Source organism: Oryctolagus cuniculus, chromosome 21, assembly GCF_964237555.1.
Source record: "Oryctolagus cuniculus chromosome 21, mOryCun1.1, whole genome shotgun sequence".
NCBI classification, from domain to species: domain Eukaryota; kingdom Metazoa; phylum Chordata; class Mammalia; order Lagomorpha; family Leporidae; genus Oryctolagus; species Oryctolagus cuniculus.
The window spans coordinates 17,765,432-17,784,177 of record NC_091452.1 but is presented as its reverse complement, the minus strand read 5'-3'; the positions used below and the strand labels follow the sequence as shown (position 1 = coordinate 17,784,177).

The 18,746-nt window shown below is 60.6% G+C and overlaps 1 protein-coding gene across 1 annotated transcript; it reads right to left on the bottom strand.

The window, feature by feature from the left end:
* Window positions 1–12,417: 12,417 nt before the first annotated feature.
* Window positions 12,418–18,502, bottom strand: ISCU (iron-sulfur cluster assembly enzyme). The gene is made up of 5 exons (XM_002722120.5): window positions 18,299–18,502; window positions 17,115–17,228; window positions 16,363–16,473; window positions 14,491–14,569; window positions 12,418–12,920 (listed from the first exon to the last, which is right to left on the bottom strand). Exons 1-5 carry the CDS (start codon window positions 18,410–18,412, stop codon window positions 12,838–12,840), a joined length of 501 nt encoding a protein of 166 aa, XP_002722166.1. The 5' UTR covers window positions 18,413–18,502; the 3' UTR covers window positions 12,418–12,837.
* Window positions 18,503–18,746: the final 244 nt, after the last annotated feature.

Sequence of the window (18,746 nt, the reverse complement as noted above, 5' to 3'; positions counted from 1 at the left end):
CGTGAATCACAGCTGGGGGTGTGGGGGGCTGGGTCGGGGCATGGGATGGGGGTGTCCACTGCTCCCAGGGGCCCAGGAGTCTTCCAGGCCCTGAACAATCCCTCCCCACCCCCCGCCCCAGGACTCAGCTGCCCCCAGCCTGGGAACCCGGCCCCGGGCCAGGCCTGCTGTCGCCATAACAGGGGAGGGGAGGGGAGTGAGATCAGCTCAGGACATGAATCCTGGGCTCAGTGTGGGACCTGGGATGGGGTGGCCCCTGCCCTGCTCTGGTTTGTCTGAGGTCTTGGCTGGGGTGGGGGTGGGAGGAGGCAGAGGGCGTGTCTCCTTTCCCCTGGTCTGCCTCCTACTGCTGTAGCAGAACCTGTGGGGCAGGGCCATTTACTAAGCTGGGCAGGGACTGGGGCTCCTAGGCAGGCCAGGAGCATGGGGCGGGCATCTGGGAGGGCCTCTCGCTGCACACACCAGCCCACCATAACCACCTTCAGCCCACGCGAATGCAAGAGGAGCAGCGTCACGACCTTCGTCCTGAGGAGGAGGAAACGCGGCTCAGAGGGGTCCAGAGTCTTGCCCGAGGCCGTTCAGCCCAGCAGACTGGGGATTCGGACCCGGATCTGACCAGCCTCTCGGCTCGGGCTCTCCAGCACTGAGCCTCCTGCTCCGTTCAGAACATAGCCAGGACCTGAGGCCTAGTCCCTGTGCAGACGGGGGAGGGACGGCTCCCGGCGGCTCATCCCCCGCCATCACTTCCTTGTTGCAATACCGCGTGCCCCTCTCCCCACCTGGAAGTGTGGCTGGGACCCAGCCTTTCTTGGCACTGGTTCACTGAGGCCTGGAATCAGTCGGCGTTAGTCAGGCGTTCGGGTTTGGAGGTGGCCTGGGAGAAGGTAGCAGGTGCACTGGCCGCTCTGTTTCCCGATCACAGCTACATAATGAGCTCCTACTATGCACCTGGTCCCTGGGACACACTGTGCATACAGTGGACCCGTGCTGTGTTCCAGTGGAGGAGACGAAAAAGGACCAGAGAATCACCCAGGTGCACCGGCCCTGATGAGCCGCAGGCAGAGCGGGCGTGTGTCTGACGCTCCACCAAGACGGTTTTCACGGCTTCGCGGAGGGTAACTGACGCACAATACAACGCACATATTGACCGTGTACAATCTGCTGCCCTGCCACACATGTGGATGCCCATTAAACCATCACTGCCACAAGTTCATGGGTGTGTGGCCCCTCCAAGTGTTTCTTTGTAGCCCTTTGTAATCTCTCCTTACTCCTTCTCCCTTCCCCAGCCCCCCACTGAATCCACAAGAAACTATTGATCTGCCTTTGTCACTGTATTTTTATTTTCTGGAACTTTATGTAACTAGAACCATCTAGGGTGTGCTTTTTTTTGGGGGGTGGGGTCTGGATTCTTTCCCTCCCTATAATTATTTTGAGGTTTCTTCATGTGATTTTTTTTTTGACAGGCAGAGTGGACAGTGAGAGAGACAGAGAGAAAGGTCTTCCTTTTCTGTTGGTTCACCCTCCAATGGCCGTTGTGGCCGGCGCGCTGTGGCTGCTGCACCGCGCTGATCCGAAGGCAGGAGCCAGGTGCTTCTCCTGGTCTCCCATGCGGGTGCAGGGCCCAAGCACTTGGGCCATCCTCCACTGCACTCCGGGGCCACAGCAGAGAGCTGGCCTGGAAGAGGGGCGACCGGGACAGAATCCGGTGCCCCAACCAGGACTAGAACCCGGGGTGCCGGTGCTGCAGGCGGAGGATTAGCCTATTGAGCCGCAGCGCCAGCCTCTTCATGTGATTTTTTTAAAAAAATTATTTTATTTAGTTGAAAGGCAGGGGCCAGTGCTGTGGCGCACTGGGTTAATGCCCTGGCCTGAAGCACCAGTATCCCATATGGGCGCCGGTTTGAGACCCGGCTGCTCCACTTCCAATCCAGCTCTCTGCTGTGGCCTGGAAAAGCAGCAGAAGATGGCCCAAGTCCTTGGGCCTCTGCTCCCATGTGGGAGACCCAGAAGAAGCTCTTGGCTCCTGGCTTCAGATTGGCGCAGCTCTGGCCGTTGCAGCTAAGTGGGGAGTGAACCAGCAGATGGAAGGTCTCTCTCTGTCTGTCTCTGCATCTCCTCTCTCTGTGTAACTCTGACTTTTAAATAAATAAAATAAATCTAAAAAAAAAAAAGGCAGAGTTAAAGAGAAAGAGGGAGGGAAGGAGGGAGAGAGCGAGCGAGCGAGCTTCCATCCATTGGTTCACTCCCCAAATGACTGCAATGTTTGGGGCTGAGCCAGGCCGCAAGTAGGAGTCAGGAGTTCCATCCAGGTCTCCCACATGGGTGGCGGGGGCTCAAGCACTTGGGCCCAGACCCATTAGCAGGGAGCTGGACCGGAAGTAGAGCAGCCGGGACTTGAACCGGGGCCCATATGGAATGCTGGTGCTGCAGGTGGCAGCTTAACCTGCGGTGCCACAGCACCGGCCACTCTTCACGACTCAGGTTTCTCTTCTGGTTGGCATAGAGCCGTGTTCTCCTGCTTGGATGTACCACGCGGTTTGTTTGGCCATTCACCTGCCAGTGGCATTTGGGTTGCTTCCTGGTTTGGGCCGTTACGAACAAAGCCTCTAAGAACAGCTGGTGTGAATTTATGTCTTCTTCACGACCTTCACCATGGCCATTACTTCTCCCCATTACACAGATGAGGAAAATGGAGACTCAGAGAGCTCAAGGAACTCACACAACCAGAGTTTGTGAGCTGAACCTTCAACAACGGGCTGCGTCAGTTGAAGAGACATTAGGGCCCTGTGTCCCTGTGAGCCGTCAGCTCTGCAGGTGACTGACGCATGTCACGGTTTGAGCAGCACTGAGCCGCAGTGGGCGTGTGCAGAGCTGGGCGTGTGCAGAGCTGGGCGTGTGAGGCCCTGAGCAGTCCTATGCAGGGCCCTGGTTCTGCACCCGGCTGTGGAAATGATGGGATCGTGCTACAAGGAGTCGGGCTGGGGTGGGGGCAGAGAGCGTGTTTTCAGCAGGTTTGCATTTCGGGCTCTTCCGGCTGCCGCTCCGAAACAGTAGAGGGATTTGGCGCCGGCTCCAGGGCTGCGCGGTCCCCACCGCAGCTGCTCCCCCTCCCCACAAGAGGCCCAGGTTTATGGCGGCAGCTGCAGGGTGAAAAATAGCTCTGCTCGTAAATCCACTCCAGCCAGTGAGAGAGATGCCAGAGGCCCCTGCAATGTCTTCTACCCGCCCGGGGCCCTGCAGGGACCTCAGGGGGAGCCCTCGGAGGCCTAGGGCCCAGGCCTGGGGTGGCCACCTGTGGTGTCTCCCTTGGGGTCTGGGGAGCCAGAGTGAACTGGAGATGGAGTGGGGGAGGCACGGGATTGAGGATGGGGGCTTGCCATGGGCAGGGGGAGATGGGGGGGCCTGGGGCTGTTGCTAGCTGCCAAAGGTGGGGTGCATGCAGTCCCCTAGACGAGAGAGCGGGAGGCTTCTGTTTGCACACACTGGGCCACTCCAGGGTCACCTCTGCTTCCCAGGTACAGCGGAGCCTCAGGCCCACGGTGCGCAGACTCCTGCACTTGGCAGCTAGCGGCTTTCCTCGGGCGCAGGGCACAGGGGCTGGGCAGTGTTGCAAAGCCCAGCCACCAGGGATGTCCTGGGAAGCCCTGGAGGTGTAAAGGACACACACAGAGGACAGAGGTGGGCTCAGAAAGAGCCTCCCGCCTGGGCAGCCCTCGGCGGGGGCCTGGCGCCCACTGCCACACAGGGGTCGCGTCTCAGCTGTTCCCTGTCTGCCTCCGGGGTGCGGTGACCACAGCCAGGGCTCAGACGCTGTCTGGGTGACAGACAGGGGGAGCCCGGTGGCCTGGACCCCTTTGCGGCCAACACCAGGGCTATTCAGGGCAGGCTAATTCCACGGTGACCTGAGCAGCTCGTGCTGGTCCCTGTTGTGTGCACGTTGACATGAACTTGTCAGCCCAGATTCTGGGGGCTGGGGCCGTGGAGTGGAGGGGAGAGGAGGAGACAAATCACCCGCAGGCACGGAGAGGGCAAGGGTATCGAGTCTGAGAGCCTCGGGATCCCAGGGCCAGGCTGAGTGATCTTGCCCTGCTTCCGCACCTCTGTTTCACCTGCGGAATTACAGGTGCAGCGCCACCAGGAGGCGCCAGTGAGGAAGTGCAGATGGAGCCTCTGGCCCCGACAAGGCCGCTGTGTACCCAGTAGGTGGTTAATAAGTGCTGAGAAGGGTGCACTCAGCTCCCCGCAAGGCTGGGGGACTGGGGGGGAGAGGGGGAATTCCTCCTTTGCACCTGCCCTTGGGAGGTGCCCCTCCTGTAGCCTGTGTTCTCAACATTGTCCAGCGCTGGCCGCCATCCCCTTTATACAAGCCAGCGAATGGGGGGGCCGATGTGTGCAGACCCTGCTCCCAGCTGCTCCCAGCTGCTGGGCCCTGTGTCCCTTGTGATCTCCCTGAAGGAGAAGCAGCGCAGAGAGCCCTGACCACAACCGGTTGCCGGGTCAGGCCCTTCCTGTCTGTCCACAAACAGCCCACGCCGCAGGCACGCAAGCCCCTTGGCCGGAGGGAGACTCACGCTGGCGGCGCGTGCAGGAGCCGCAGCTCGCACGGGGCCCTGCAGGCAGCCGCGCCGGCCCTCTTACAGGGGGGAGGCTCCAGTGTGCTGGTGGGGCTGCCCAAGGTCACGGAACCGCTGAAGGCCCAGGCCCGGCGCGCTGGCCTCTGAGGCCCTTGCTCCTGTCCAAGGTGTTGTCCATCAGATGCTGAGAGTCCCAGGGCCTGCAGGCCAGCCCCGAGCCCTGGGGGTCTCCAGAGGCCCACAAGTCCTCCTCCCCAGCCCCGTCTGGTGTGCAACAGAGCTCTGGGCCGCTGTGGGGCGGCAGGCTAGAACCGCTATTAAATTCTTCCTGTGACCTCGGCTAACATAACAGCATCACGTCTGTGTCCCAGCTGGTTCTCTGCACTGCTGTCACGGACTGGGGTGAAAGCTAAGTGTCCCCTCGTGGAAGGAAACAGGGCAGCCTCTCCCGACGTTGGACCTGGCCTTGCCGTCTAGCCCAGAAGTTCTTTTCTGGAACCTGCCTACAGAAATACCTGTGGCTGGGAGTTCAGCTGGGAGGGCGAGGATGCCTGTGTCAGAGCTGTTAGAAGAAGTGCAAAGAGGGGAACCATCTGTGAGCTCCTCTGTGCAGAGGGGGGGGGGGGATCTAGAGAGATCCAAGGCTCCGAATTTGAAAAAATTTAAATATTTATTTGGAAGGCAGGGCGGGGGGAGGGAGAAAAGAAGAGAAGAGAAGAGGAAATCTTCCATCTACTGGGTCACTCTCCGGACAGCCACAACTGCCTAGGCTGGGCCAGGCTAAAGCCAGGAGCCAGGAACTGTGTCTGGGTCTCCCACGTGGGTGCAGGGGCCCAAGCACTTGGGCCGTCTTCTGCTGCTTTCCCAGGCCATAGCAGAGAGCTGGATCATAAAGGGAGCAGCTGGGACATACCTGGTGCTCATATGAGAGGCTGGCATTGCAGGTTGCGGCTTAACCAGACCCTTCTCTGGCTGATATGGACGTCTTTGAAGACACAGAACGTGCTCCTGCCAGCCAAGCTGCACCAGGAGTACGTGCAGGGCGCAGCACCTGGTGCAGCAGCTAAGACTCTCGGGACGCCTGGTTCCTGCATCAGGGCGCCAGGGGTTTGAGTCCCAGCTCCGCTTCCAATCCAGCTTCCTGCTAATGCACACCCTCGAGTGTCTGGGCTCTTGGTCCTGCACATGTGAGACCCGGATGGAGTTCCCGGTTCCCCAGAGCCATTTCGGGTATTTGCGGGAGTGCTCTGTCTCAAAATAAACAGATTGCTCTAAAAATGTTAGGAAAAGACCGATGTCTGGCAGATGACCGGCTGTGGTCCTGCTTCCCTTCTGAGCCTTTTGTCCATTGCTGGATGTTGTGTTGCAACCATGAGAATGCCTGCCGGAGGCAGAGGAGGAGGTGACCGAGGGTCCTAGCGTCACAGCGGTCATGGTCACGGTCATGGTCACGAGTTTCCTTATCTTGTTCCCGATCCTAATGAGGACACTTCTGAAGTCTTGCCGGTGGCCATGAGGTTTGTTGTAGTTTCCCAAGAAATGTCCTTTATCAAGTTAAGGAAATTTTTTTCTATTCCCAGACTGCCAGGATTTGGAGTTTACCAAATGTTTGCCAGCGTCTATTACCATGATAGCTTCCCGGCCCTGCTCCCACACCAGCTGGTTTTGTCCCCAGCGTGGGACCTCTCTGTCCCCTGCACTCCCCCGGCCCCTGTGTCTGTCTCCCCAGCAGGCAGAGTTGTCCAAGGCCAGGGCGCTGGGCAGGGGTGGAGGGAGCCGCATGGCTACGTCAGCATTTTCTCTCTGCGGGTGTCTCCTTGCTAAGCCCGGGGGGGTGCACATTCCCCCCCCCCCCCAGGTTGTTCCAGACGCAGCCGAGACGTCTGAGACGGTCTGAGGTCGGGTTAAAACACTGGTGGCAGACGGGCTGGGGGGCTCCCGGGGCCTTGCATTCCTGCCCAGGACACAGGGCTGGGGGGCTGGGCAGACGTGTGGTGGGGGAAGAATGGCTGGATGCAGGCAGAATCGGCAGAGATGAATCATGGCCTGGCGCGAGCGGGCTCTGGCCTAAAAGGAGCCGTCCAAGTCCGCGGAATCTTTCTGTTTGAGCTGGAAGAAAATATGGGGTCATGGGATCCAGCGCCGCCCTGGCAGTGCAGACTCAGAATTCGAAGACCGAGGAGGCCAGGGCCCTGCCCCGAGGGTTAGGAGCGGGCCCTGGCCATGGGGGAGGGGCGGTAGAGGGGGGAGCCTTAGGAGCACCCCCTGTGCTGTTAGCATGTGCGGGCTCCATTCCATGGTGATGCCTCGGACCTAAGCAAGACAAACCCAGGATGATGGGGGGCTGTGGGGCCGACACAGGGCAGTGATGGAGTGACATGGCCAGCATCTCACCCCAGCTGCAGAATCCGGGAAGCCTGTATGGGAGAAGGCATTGAGGTGAGGCCTGCTTGGAGGTGGCAGCCTTGTGAAGTGCTGGGAAGAGGGTCAGCAAGTGTGCAAGGGCCCTGGGGTGGGAAGGGGTTGAGTGAGCTTCAGGGGCCCTGGGGGTGCTGGAGAGACAGGGGTGAGCTGAGATGGGCGGAGCCTGGGTGGGGCTGGGCCTGGGATGTCAGAGAGAGGGAGCCTGGATGGGGGGGCTGTTGCTCTGAGTAAAGTGGGGCCTGCACCCCCTCTGATTCCTTCCCCTACCATGTGGATGAATGAGCGCTTAGTAAGCACCTGCTGTATGCCTGGCTGTGCCGAACACTTGGTCCACATGATCTCATTCAGGGCTGCAGCTGGCCCCTCTCAGGTGGCCCAAATGAGGACAAATGCAAGACGCGAGGCTTGCCCCGGGGCCCCTCCTGGCTGGGGGAGATCCGTTGGCACATGGCTCATCCACATCGGCTCTGCTTCAGCTCCCCCAAGAAAGAAAGGCCTGGGAGAGTTCGAGGAGAGACTCAGATCCCAGTGGCCGCCCAAGCAGGCCAAGCCGGGAAGCGAGGTGGCAGAGCCTTGTGGGGGGGTGGGGTGGGGGGGGAGAGGGTCCCCAGGGGCCCCGCTGCTGTGGGAACGTGAGCAAAGGCCTGGGGCTGACGGCCAGCGTGCAGTACGAGAAGAGTCCTTCAGCCCCAGAGGGCCTGACACATGCCTGGGATTCCAGGGGCTTCGTCCGTGCCGTCAGCCCTGCCGTCAGCCCTGCCGTGGGCTCCGCTTGTGAAACCCAAGGCTCCTCTGGAAGAAGCAAATGAGGAAGTCCAGGGCCCCACAGTGTGGCCCATTTCACAGACGGTAAGTGGCGGGGGCTCAGCGCGGGACCCGCGGCCTCCTAGGATGGGCGTCGCTGCTGCCTTCTCGCTCTGCCTGGGCCTGCTTTCTTAACCTCTTTCCACAGGTGCTAATCCAGGAACACTCGTGGGGAGACCCTGGTGTGCTGGGCCCCGCGTCAGGGCTGCCCCGGAATCCGCCCTGGAACGGTGGGGGTGGGGATGGTTACCGTGTGGGTAATAGTAGGAGTCCCCCAAAGGCCCCTGTGTTGGGAGACTTGGTCCCCAAAGGCTTACATTGATGGCTAATGGATTAAAGGTGATGCTTGATCTAATTATCTGGTTAATCATCTAATAATCGTTACTTAGCCCCCTGGTCCTCTGGGGCTTGCCCCTGGAAAGTAGTTCTCTCTTGGTTCTTTAAACCCAGCTTGGCCTAGCTTCTCTCTCTCTCTCCCCTCCCTGGCTCGCCCCGTGATGGTTCTCTGCATGTGTCCATCACTGCCAGTCTCTGCCAGCAGTCAGGCCAATGGGGCTGCCTGGCCTTGGACTGTGACCTCTGACCTCTAAGATGAACCGAGCCCTCCCCTTCTAACTGGCTCCTCCTCAGGTGTTTTAGTCAAAGCAATGAAGACATGACCAACACAGTGATGGTGGTGATGGTGGTGGTGATGGTGTGGACAGTGGTAATGAAGATGGCATTGACCATGACCGTGATGTTGATGTTGATGATGGTGATGGTGATGCTAGCTAGCATTGATCAAGTACTTACTACATTCCTGGCTCTGCACTTTTCTTTTTTTTTAGATTTTTTTTTTTTTTTGACAGGCAGAGTGGACAGTGAGAGAGAGAGAGAGAGAGAGAGAGACAAAGGTCTTCCTTTTGCCATTGGTTCACCCTCCAATGGCCACCGCAGTCGGCGCACTGCAGCCGGCGCACTGCGCTGATCCGAAGGCAGGAGCCAGGTGCTTCTCCTGGTCTCCCATGGGGTGCAGGGCCCAAGCACTTGGGCCATCCTCCACTGCACCCCCTGGCCACAGCAGAGAGCTGGCCTGGAAGAGGGGCAACCGGGACAGAATCCGGCGCCCTGACCGGGACTAGAACCCGGTGTGCCAGTGCCGCAAGGCGGAGGATTAGCCTAGTGAGCCGCAGCGCCGGCCTACCTTTGACTTTCTTCATGTGTAAAACTTTCACAGTGAGAGGAAGTCTTCAAAAAGTTCACAGAAAATGTGTATTATATAAAACTATGCATGGATTTCAGACTTTTTTTGCAGCACCATAGACTTACCTTTAATTCTATTTCCTTTTTTTTTTTTAAGATTTATTTATTGATTTGAAAGTGTTACAGAGAGGTAGAGGTAGAGGTAGAGAGAGAGAGAGAGAGGTAGAGGTCTTCCATCTGCTGGTTCACTCCCCAAATGGCTGCAAAAGCTGGAGCTAGGCCAGGCTGAAGCCAGGAGCCAGGAGCTTCTTTCAGGTCTCCCATGAGAGTGCAGGGGCCCAAGCACTTGGGCATCTTCCGCTGCTTTCCCAACCGCATTATCAGGGAGCTGGACTGGAAGAGGAGCAGCCGGGACTGGAACGGGTGCCCTTACGGGATGCTAGTGCTGCAGGCAGAGGCTTAGCCTACTCACGCCACAGTGCCAACCCCTTAACTCCATTTTCTGATGCACTCTTTGAAGGGTTCTTTTATTTTAGGATTTGTGTGCAGGGCCAAGGAGCGGAACCACATACAGCACTGGCAATGGTGCGTGGGTGTGGCCAGCACAGAGACGTTAGCGGTAACCACCACCATGACCACAGTGAGCTCTTCACAGGGCCACACATGTGCTTTCTGTGCAATTCCTCCTTTAGTCATCACGTCTACCATCAGGGAGGTGGGAGAATCATTCCCATTTTACAGGCAAGTAAACTGAGGTGCAGGGAGGTTCAGTGCCAGCAGCTGAGCCCTCACTTCCTGAGGCTGCCTCCCTGTGTGCAGGGGTCTTCTCCGGGGAGGTGGCCTTTTGGGAGGGTGGCCGGGGTCATCTTGGAGGGTGGGAAAAGCAAGCAGGCAGCCATCAAGAGCCCTGGGTGGGTGGGTGAGGGGTACCCCACACCCAGCTTCTGCTTGGGGCTGGGGCTCATGTGCAGGGGGCCCCCACCTTGACCATGACTCTGGGTCCTCTGTCCTGACAATGGACATGGCCTGCACTTGGGCCTCAAGTCCAGCGAGCTAGAGGCCATCAGGAGGTGGCCCTCATTCACTTGGCTTTTTCAGAAAACTCACCAGAGACAAGGTGCCGTCCCCGAAGTCCGGAACTGCATTCTGATCTGGTCTCCAGAGGCCCCAGTCGGGGAGGAGCAATTAGGAAAGGTTACGCGGGAGACCCTGTCACAGCTGCGGCGTGGCGCTCCGAAGGAGGAGAGGCGGCCAGGGAACGCAGCTGGGGCTCTCCTGCCCCTGCCTGCCTGTGTGCCCTGGGGCAAGTCACCTCTCTGAGCCACTGTTTCTCCATTCACTCATCCCTCCATCCCTCCCTCCATCCATCCACCCACCCTGTCCATCCTTTCCTCCATCCATCCATTTGTCTATCCATCCATCCATCTACCCACCCCTGTCCATCCATCCCTCCATCCATCTATGCCTCCACTTGTCTATCTGCCCACCCACACACCTCATCAGTGGATGCCCGAGACGAGGCTCCAAGGCAGAGTGCAGGTCAAGAGAAGCCTCGGCCAGGGCGTTCCTAGCAGGAGGAATTCAGTGCACTGGGGCAGAGAGATCTGTGGAGGTGGAAGTGTGCAATGTATCCTAACGGCAATGGGGCTCCAAGGGCAGGTTCTAAGAGGAGGGACAGGGTCACAGTTGGCCTGGAAGGACCCCTTGGGCAGCCCTGTGGGGGCTGGTTCCCGTGAGGCTGGGGGCAGGGAGACCACTGAGGAGGCCAGTGGAGGGAGGACGGAGGCCCCAGCGAAGGCAGAAGTGGAAGCAGGGTTCAAGTGCACCCTTGGAGGTGGGCGGTGCCCCCTTTCTCCTGGGACGGAGGATCCCCTGAAAGGATTTTAGCGAATGGCTTTGCAAGGTGCACAGCTCTCCCCCATGGTTGGCACCCATGGATGCACCCAGGGACTTGAGGCTCGGCCGGGGTGTGTATGCTCTGTGCACTGACCAGTGCCCAGGCCCCAGGTCCAGAGCGTGGCATTTCTTGGAGCACTGGGATTTGATGGGGCTCCTGGATGACTGTGGTGCAGTCAGGGTGAGGCTGAGTGGGAGGGCCGTGGCGCTTGTCAGCACGGGGCCTGCCCTGGGTTGCTTCACTTTCTCCCCGTGAAGGTCCCAGGCACAGGTGCGCTCTGACCTCAGCTGGAATCCTGAGGCAGCAGGAGCAGCCCGGGCTCTGAGCGGCTCAGCCCGGGCCAGCAGGCTCGCATGAGGTGGCCTTGGCAACCAGCGTCCTTGATGGGAACAAGGACGTTCAGCTCAGTGGGCTGCTGAGTGCGTGCAGATGGGAGCGAGGTAGAGATGTGGAGACCCTGCTGGGAGGCCGCAAAACCCCTGGACTTGAACTCAATACAGGGCGCACGACGCCCTCGTGTGGCCAGAACTGGACTCGTCCGCCAAAGGCCGCGACTCTATAATAAACAGTGTTTGTAGCCTGAGGTTGGGGCTGTTCTGGTGGGCCTGTTTGGGCTGCTGCTGAGCCACTTCTGAAAGGCAGGATTCACTTTCAACTCCCAGAGGATGCTAACTGGAACAGAACTGTCTCATTAGAAAAAAAAAGACAAAAGTGTGTGTGGGTGGGGATCGCGGTGACGCCGCAGGGAGTGGGCAGCCGAGCCCGGAGGGCCGTGCAGTAAACAGAACAGGCCACAGCGCCCTCTCGCAGGGTTCCGCCCGGGTTCTAATTTGAGAGCTGTGCAGGCTTTGAAGTTCTGTGCCCTCCACCAGAGCGCCCAGGGCAGTTTTTAAACAAAGGCACGTTTAAAAGGCAGCCGCCTGCGCCTGCGCCCAGCGCCCAGCACCAGCACCGGAGAAAATGCTCACGCCTGTCTGGAAGTCGCAGATTCGAGGCTGCGGTAGTCCCGCCGCAGCGTCAGGCTTTTTCCGGAAAGCTCCGGGGTGTGTGCGTCGGTGCCGTGCGGACGGGCCGAGGGGCGGCCCTCGGGATTTGGTGGCTGATGCTGCAGCGGGGTGACTGGCTTCAGACCTCAGGTGTCCACTGCGCAGGGACAGACCCTAACCAACCACGCGCCTCCCCCCAGAGGGCAGGACACGGATGTGGCACAGGTCCCGCCCCAGGGCCTCGGCCGCCACCGGCCCAGGGCCTAGGAGCCTGCATTCCAGCTCACTTCCCATTGCTCTGAGTTTGGTGCGTGGCTTCGGGGCCTTGTCCGACGGTTCTCAGATCTCAGGATCTCATAAACAAGTGGAATCATCACACGAACTGCAACACTCCGACTTCTCAGTGCCTGTCTGGCCAAGACCAACGACCAGCTTCCTTCCCCCTTGTTCCACGAAGCGCGGGGCATGAAAAATCGCCTGGCCGTGACCTCTGTGGCCCCATGTGCTTGGAGAGGTGTGACGTCATCACACACGGGATCTGAGACAAGGCTGATGAGAAGCTTGGGGCCCTGTGACCTTTTATTTATTACAACACACACTCACATATACACAGCGACTATGTACAATCATTGGCTCCCTCAGACAGAGACTAAGGCATCCTACGGGTGCTCCCCGACAGCAGACTCGGCGACAGGAGATATTTATGAACTTCGCGGCCAGAACGCGAGACTCCATGACTGGTTTCAGTTCTGAGGCACACACACAATTCAAAACAGACATGAGCTTGTTAAGGCGAGAAAGGCGGGCTTAAAGAAACCACGGATTCAGAACAAGGACACTGTGTATTGAGCTGGAGTCAGAGCCGCCGGTGGACAGCAGGCATCGTGCGCGTCTCGGTCTTCTACATGGCAGCCCAGGGGAGCGCAGCGCAGGTGGGCGAGCCGCGGGCGGCCCTGCCAGGGCCTCGGCCTCACTTCTCCGCCTCGCCTTTCTTGGGCTCCTGTTTCAGCTTGTAGTCAGCCAGCGCGGCTTTGATGGCGTCCTCAGCCAGCACTAGGAGGAACAGACGGAAACAGCCTCAGTCTCGACACTAGAGAAACGGGCTCAGGAGTGGGACTGGGGGGAGGCCGGGGCACGGGCGGAGCGGCAGCTGCTTCCTGGGGGTGACTCCCGCAGGTGGCTCTGCACACAGCCTGGAACCCACCTCCTCCCCCGGGAGACGGGGACGCGCACGCTTTTCTGGCAATAGCGTGGGGACTCGGAGCGGGCGTCTCACACACAGCAGGGGCGCGACACGGGCTGGCTCCATCCAGGAGTGCTCGGAGCCAGCCGGCCTGACTCGGGTCGGCTTGACCTGGGGAGGGGCTGCCGCCGGCACCTCGCCCTCTGGGGGTTCCGCGTTTGGAAACTTCTGCTCAGGAGTCAGTGTTAAGCATAAGGCCGAGGGGAACATTGAGAAAGCCGGAACGACAGCCGAAAGCAAGCAAACAAGAGCGTCCGCTAAAGGTCCCCGCACCTGAGTGGCTAAAACAAGGGCGAAGCGGTCTCCAAGCCACGGCCTCCCCGCAGTACGCGAGAGCCCAGCTCAGGCGGAGGGAGCCGAGTCCCAGCGAGCTTCCTGAGGACGGCTGGTGCCCCAGGTCTCTTCCGAGTGTCACGCGGGCGAAAGGCTGGCGCTCCGCTGACTTTCAGCTCGTGAGCTCGGGACCTGCAGCGTGCTAGGGCACTGTTTCCCATCCCTCTTTCCCCGGAGAGTTAAGAGAGGCTGGGGAAAGTGTTTGATCTAACACGCAGACCCCAGACAGCAGGGGCGCGGGTCAGAGCACGCGGCTTTCCCCAGCACGGTGCACGGCGGGCACTGCTCAACCAGGCTCCGTCACTCCACAGACCCAGGCCCTGGCAGGAACAGCACCTGCCCGGAAGAGACCGGAGACTCAGGGAGCAGGACGCTGGCAAGAGCCCAGTGTTTTCCTCTGCTGGTCCTAACTGAGCTACGATATGAGCTGGCAGGGGACAGCAAAGATTCTGTAATCAAGGCCCGGGGCTGGCGTTGCGGCGTAGTGGGTAAAGCTGCTGCCTGTGACGCCAGCGCCCCATGTGGTTGCCAGTTTGAGTCCCGGCTGCTCTATTTCCGATCCAGCTCCCTGCTAATGGCCTGGGAAAAGTAGCAGGAGATGGCCCAAGTGTTTGGAGCCCTTCACCCATGTGGGAGACCCGGCTGTTGTAGCCATCACAGGAGTGAGCAGTGGACGGAAGATGTGTCTCTCCTTTTCTCTGTAACTCTGCCTTTCAAATCAATCTTGGGGGAAAAACCAAGATTCTGGAATCAAAGCCTGGGGCACAAACTCTGGCTCTGCCACCAACGAGCTGTGACGGGGTGACTTCAGGCGCGCGCAAGCTTCCTCGTCCATGACAGGGGAGTGATGGCTCCCGCTGTGGACCTGAGGGTGTCCTCAAGGTCTAGAAACGACATCCATGGAGGGCTCGGGACACTCCATGCCAGCACACAGCAGCTCCCAGCCGTGAGACCAGCGGGCGCAAAAGGACGCTCACTGCTCTCAGGCAGGCGGGCTGACGTCAGGGCCAAGCGCCCTGCTGGCCGACGCCGCAGGCAGAGACTTACTGGAGCAGTGCAGTTTCACCGGGGGGAGGCAGAGCTCCTTGGCGATGTCTGTGTTTTTGATGGTCAAGGCTTCCTCCACCTGACAGGCACAAGGGAGACGCACAGGTTTAGTGAGGCTGGGTGACGCGAGGGCCCACGAGTAAGAGGCGGGCCAGCGGCCTGAGCACAGGCCGGGCGGGGGACAGCACACACACAGATACACACACACACAGACACATAGACACACACACACATACACACAGACACAGACACAGACACACACAGACATGCACACACAGACACACACAGACAGAAACACACATACACACACAGACACACACAGACACAGACATATACACACACACACAGACATGCACACACAGACACAGACACACACACAGATACACACACATACACACAGACACACACAGACATGCACACACAGACACACAGACATGCACACACAGACACAGACACACACACAGATACACACACTGTTTAGTAACTCAGTTCTCAGGACTCCTGCACTGGGGCTCTCAAGGACAAAGTACACACATCCGCCCTGCCTGGCCAGGGTTGGCCAGGGCGGCCAAGTCCCGGGATTCTGCCAGGAGCAGAATCCGTGAGGAGCCTCTTAGGGGCCTGTGTGAGACAGCAACAGGGGTCGGCCTTTTCTTTTGGTTTTCTTTGCTGGTTTTGCAGGCCCAGGGCCGGGAGCTCTCTGCAGACAACCCCTCTGCCTGCAGGACTGCCCCCTGCTCCCCCTGGGGCAGCCCCGGGCACCAAGTGAGGTGGGCAGGAGCTTGCCTGGGGGAACACAGCCCCAGTGCCTTGGGAACCCTGGTGGTCGGGGGTGGGGGGTGGAATCTCAAGTTAAAGAAAGGCCTGTGCCCGCTTTCGCTCATAGCTCGGAGCCTGCTAATGGCCAGGACCCTGAGCCCAGGGGCCCTGTCTCAGTGCTGAACCTGAGAGTCCCTGCTGACAAATCACATGGGGGCCACGTGAGGCCAGAGCAGGTCAGGTGAGTGCTCCCTTCGCCAACGGAGTTTGCCAGCCGAGGCCGGGCCAGAGGCTGCAGGTGGCACGTGGCCTGGCCAGCACTGCACGACTGCTCCTAAGACTTGGCTCCCTGGCCCGTGTCCCTGCGGGCTGGCTTCCGAGAGGTTGTCAGGGTGACGGGGGCCCTCCCCCCGCTGCGGCCGCTGGGGAAGGGGGCTTTGCAGAGAGGAGGGAGGAGGTGCGCCAGCCCTCCTCACCTCTCCCGGAAGCCTGCGGCAGCCACCGCACCACTGCTCCCGGGGCTGACCCTGCCCTCACCCCCTGTGTTTCCGAGTCCTTACTCCTGCCGCTATGGGGCTTAGGCGGTGGCACCAGCAGGAGGCCCTTCCTCCTTGGGTCCCTGGGGCCGTGCCCTGGAGGTGGTGCTCACAAGGGTTGGCAGCAAAAGCCCAGCTGGCCCAGCCACGCCCTCTGCTTCCTGGCTCAGTGTGAGGCGGCCTCCGAGCACCACTGCCCTGCTCCTGCCGCACCACATGGCTGGCTCCGTGGGGCTGCCCAGCCCTGGACCTGGACCTGCAGACTGGAGGCAAAATCAACCTCTCTTCTCTTCCTAAGTAGCTAGTCCTGGATTTTTTTTTGCCGCAGTGATGTTGACAGCCGATACAGCCCCCAAACACCCAGGGAAAAGTGATCAACAACAAAACATCCACACACCGCCCGACACAGTGTGGAGCAGGCTGGGGTCAACCTTTAGGGAGGGGGGACTGAAATAACACTGTGCGGGTAGCATTTGCGAATGACCTCGTGACGTGTTGTTCCTCTCGGCCACACCTGCCCCTCCGAGAGGCAGGCTGCAGGCGGTGCTGCCAGAGGGCCAAGGAGCCCCAGCCTTACCGTCTTCCCTTTCACCCACTCGGTGGCTAAGGAGCTGGAGGCGATCGCAGAGCCGCAGCCGAAGGTCTTAAACCGGGCGTCCACAATCTTCCCCTTCTCATCCACCTGGATCTGGAGGAAAGAGAGAGGAGGTGACTCCCGGGTCTCCCCCAGAGCTCCGGGCTCGCCGTCCACGCTGCGAGTGAAGGTGCTGGGTACCGGCTGCTTCCGAGACCAGGGATGACGCAGGGGCTGCCGGGGCCAGCGCCCAGGCCTCGCTGCCGCCCCGGCCTGCTCGGGGCTGGGAGGAAGTCGGCCCACCGCTGCTGGGCAGCTGCTGCTCCAGACAGCAGAGGGTTTCCAGTGCGAGTCTCCTGCGGGCACCCACTGCACTGAGGGGCCCCCTCCTGCCCTGTCTCTGTGTTCCTAGGCATGTGAGGTCTCTGGTGGGCTTCCCAGCCCATGAGGAGGGAGGTCCAGGGTACAGCTGCTGTAACCCAAGTGCCAGCGGCTGCCTGCAGGACGCTTCCGATTTGGGCACACGGTTTCCCTTGGATCAGCAAAATTCACAGACCCTTCCAGCTGGCTAACTTGGAGTCTAGGCTGACGCAGCGAGGTGGAACGTGAAGTCAGCTCCCTCCTCCAGAAAAGATCTGCACTGCAGGACAGCAGTAGGAAGGAGTCCCTGCTCAATCCGTTACGACAGGCCTCCTCCCAGAACCAAACGGAACGCGGCGAGAGCGGGGAGCTGCCCGGCCCGTCCGGACCCGTACCTGCAACTTCATGACATCCCCACAAGCGGGGGCCCCCACGAGGCCAGTGCCGACATTTTTGGACGTCTTGTCAAGGGACCCCACGTTTCTGGGGTTTTCATAGTGATCCACAACCTGAAATGAGAAAGTCGGGAAATCGCCACGTTCTCCCCATGACGTCAGCACCCCGCCCCGGGCAGGCGCCCACTGAACACGTCTCCCGTGGGGGAGAGAGAGAGCCTACATTCGCATCAACGAGGGCCCTCTGTGTCACAGGCTCCTCTTCCCCCCAATAAAATCCACTCTCCAAGGAGACGGATCACCATTCAAAACTGTAAAAAACACCACTCATAGCCCAGGGCCACAAGGCTTTCTCGGAAGCCTCCGGGGGGGGGGGGGGGCCGCTGCAGAACGCACAATGCTATCTACCAGAGGTGCTAAAATAATAATAAACAAAACAGCGCCGGGCAATGCCATCACCCGGAGCAGCCGCGCCCCCTAGCGCGAGCCCGCGTCCCTTCTGCACAAAATGTCAACAAAATGCCACCGGAGCCCCGAGCCCACGAAGCAGCCAGCCCCCGCCCCACATCCCACCCGAGGCCTCCCGAGAGAACCACGTCTACTCCAGACTCCGTTCTGAGTTACTGCGTGGTTTTTAGCTGCTTCCCTACAGAGGCAGGCGCACACGTCGGGGTCTTTACGCCCCCGGGGACGCGGCCAGCGGCTGTCAGCCACGGCTCGCTCTCCCTCCCTCGCCAAGAGGCAAAAGCGAACCCCGAGCAGGTGCAGCGACCCCGCCACCGCGACAGCGCGTGCCTAGGACCCCACGCTCACTCTCTCCTGCTGGGGAGCCGCGGGAACAGGGTCGGAGTGCGGCGGCGACTGGCCCAAGGTCACCTGGCCCGGGCAGTGGCCCGAGCCCGCGCCGGGCTGTGTGTGTCCTCGACTCCGAAGGCCAAGCGCACAGGATCCCCGCCCAGGGCCGTGGGCAACGGAGGGGAAGCAACCGGGAGCCGCCTGCTGAGCTGCGTTTATCCATCAGCCGTTCCCGTCACCGCGCAGCGAGGGGAAGTGGGCGGAGGAGCGGGCGCCGATGGCCCCTGCTGCCTCGGCCACTTCCACCTGCCGTGGACGGAAGTGTCGGCTGGGATCCGGGGACGCCTGGGTGCCCTCGGCCGCTCGCGCACCCCTAGGCTCGCCCCTACCTTCTTGTGATAGAGCCGGGCCGGAGCGGACAGCTCCCGGGCGGGCAGGCGCGGGCTCCGCAGCAGCAGGGCCGACGCCGCTCTCCGCAGACGGCCAGCTCCAGCCGCCGCCATCTCTCCGGCGAGCCCCTGAGCCGCCCCAGAGCGACGCCGAGGGGCGGGGCGCGCGCGCGCGTGCGAGTCGGGCTGACGTCAGCGCGCCTGCGCCCGCCCACTCCGTGCGCGCGTCCGCGCTGTGGCCTCGCCTTGGCCACGCCCCTCGGGGGCGGGGCGTGGGAAGCGCGGGAGGGCTTGCTGCGGGGCGTTGGGGTCTGGGTTGGGGTCTGGGGATTCCGCGGCGGCCGGGCTGAGAGGGTGCAAGGCCGCATTCTAGAGGCGGACCCGGTACAACTTTGCAGTGCGCCATTGAGGCTCAGAGTGCTCGCGCGGAGACCTAGGCTCAGTGGGG

What these genes read in the sequence shown, in the direction of transcription:
- ISCU (XM_002722120.5), bottom strand. Translation starts at nt 18,412, where the DNA reads ATGGCGGCGGCTGGAGCTGGCCGTCTGCGGAGAGCGGCGTCGGCCCTG. An exon ending in CCCGGCTCTATCACAAGAAG is followed by an intron (nt 17,229 to 18,298) that starts GTAGGGGCGAGC and finishes TTCTCATTTCAG; the next exon opens with GTTGTGGATCACTATGAAAA. An exon ending in GGTGAAACTGCACTGCTCCA is followed by an intron (nt 12,921 to 14,490) that starts GTAAGTCTCTGC and finishes TGTTCCTCCTAG; the next exon opens with TGCTGGCTGAGGACGCCATC.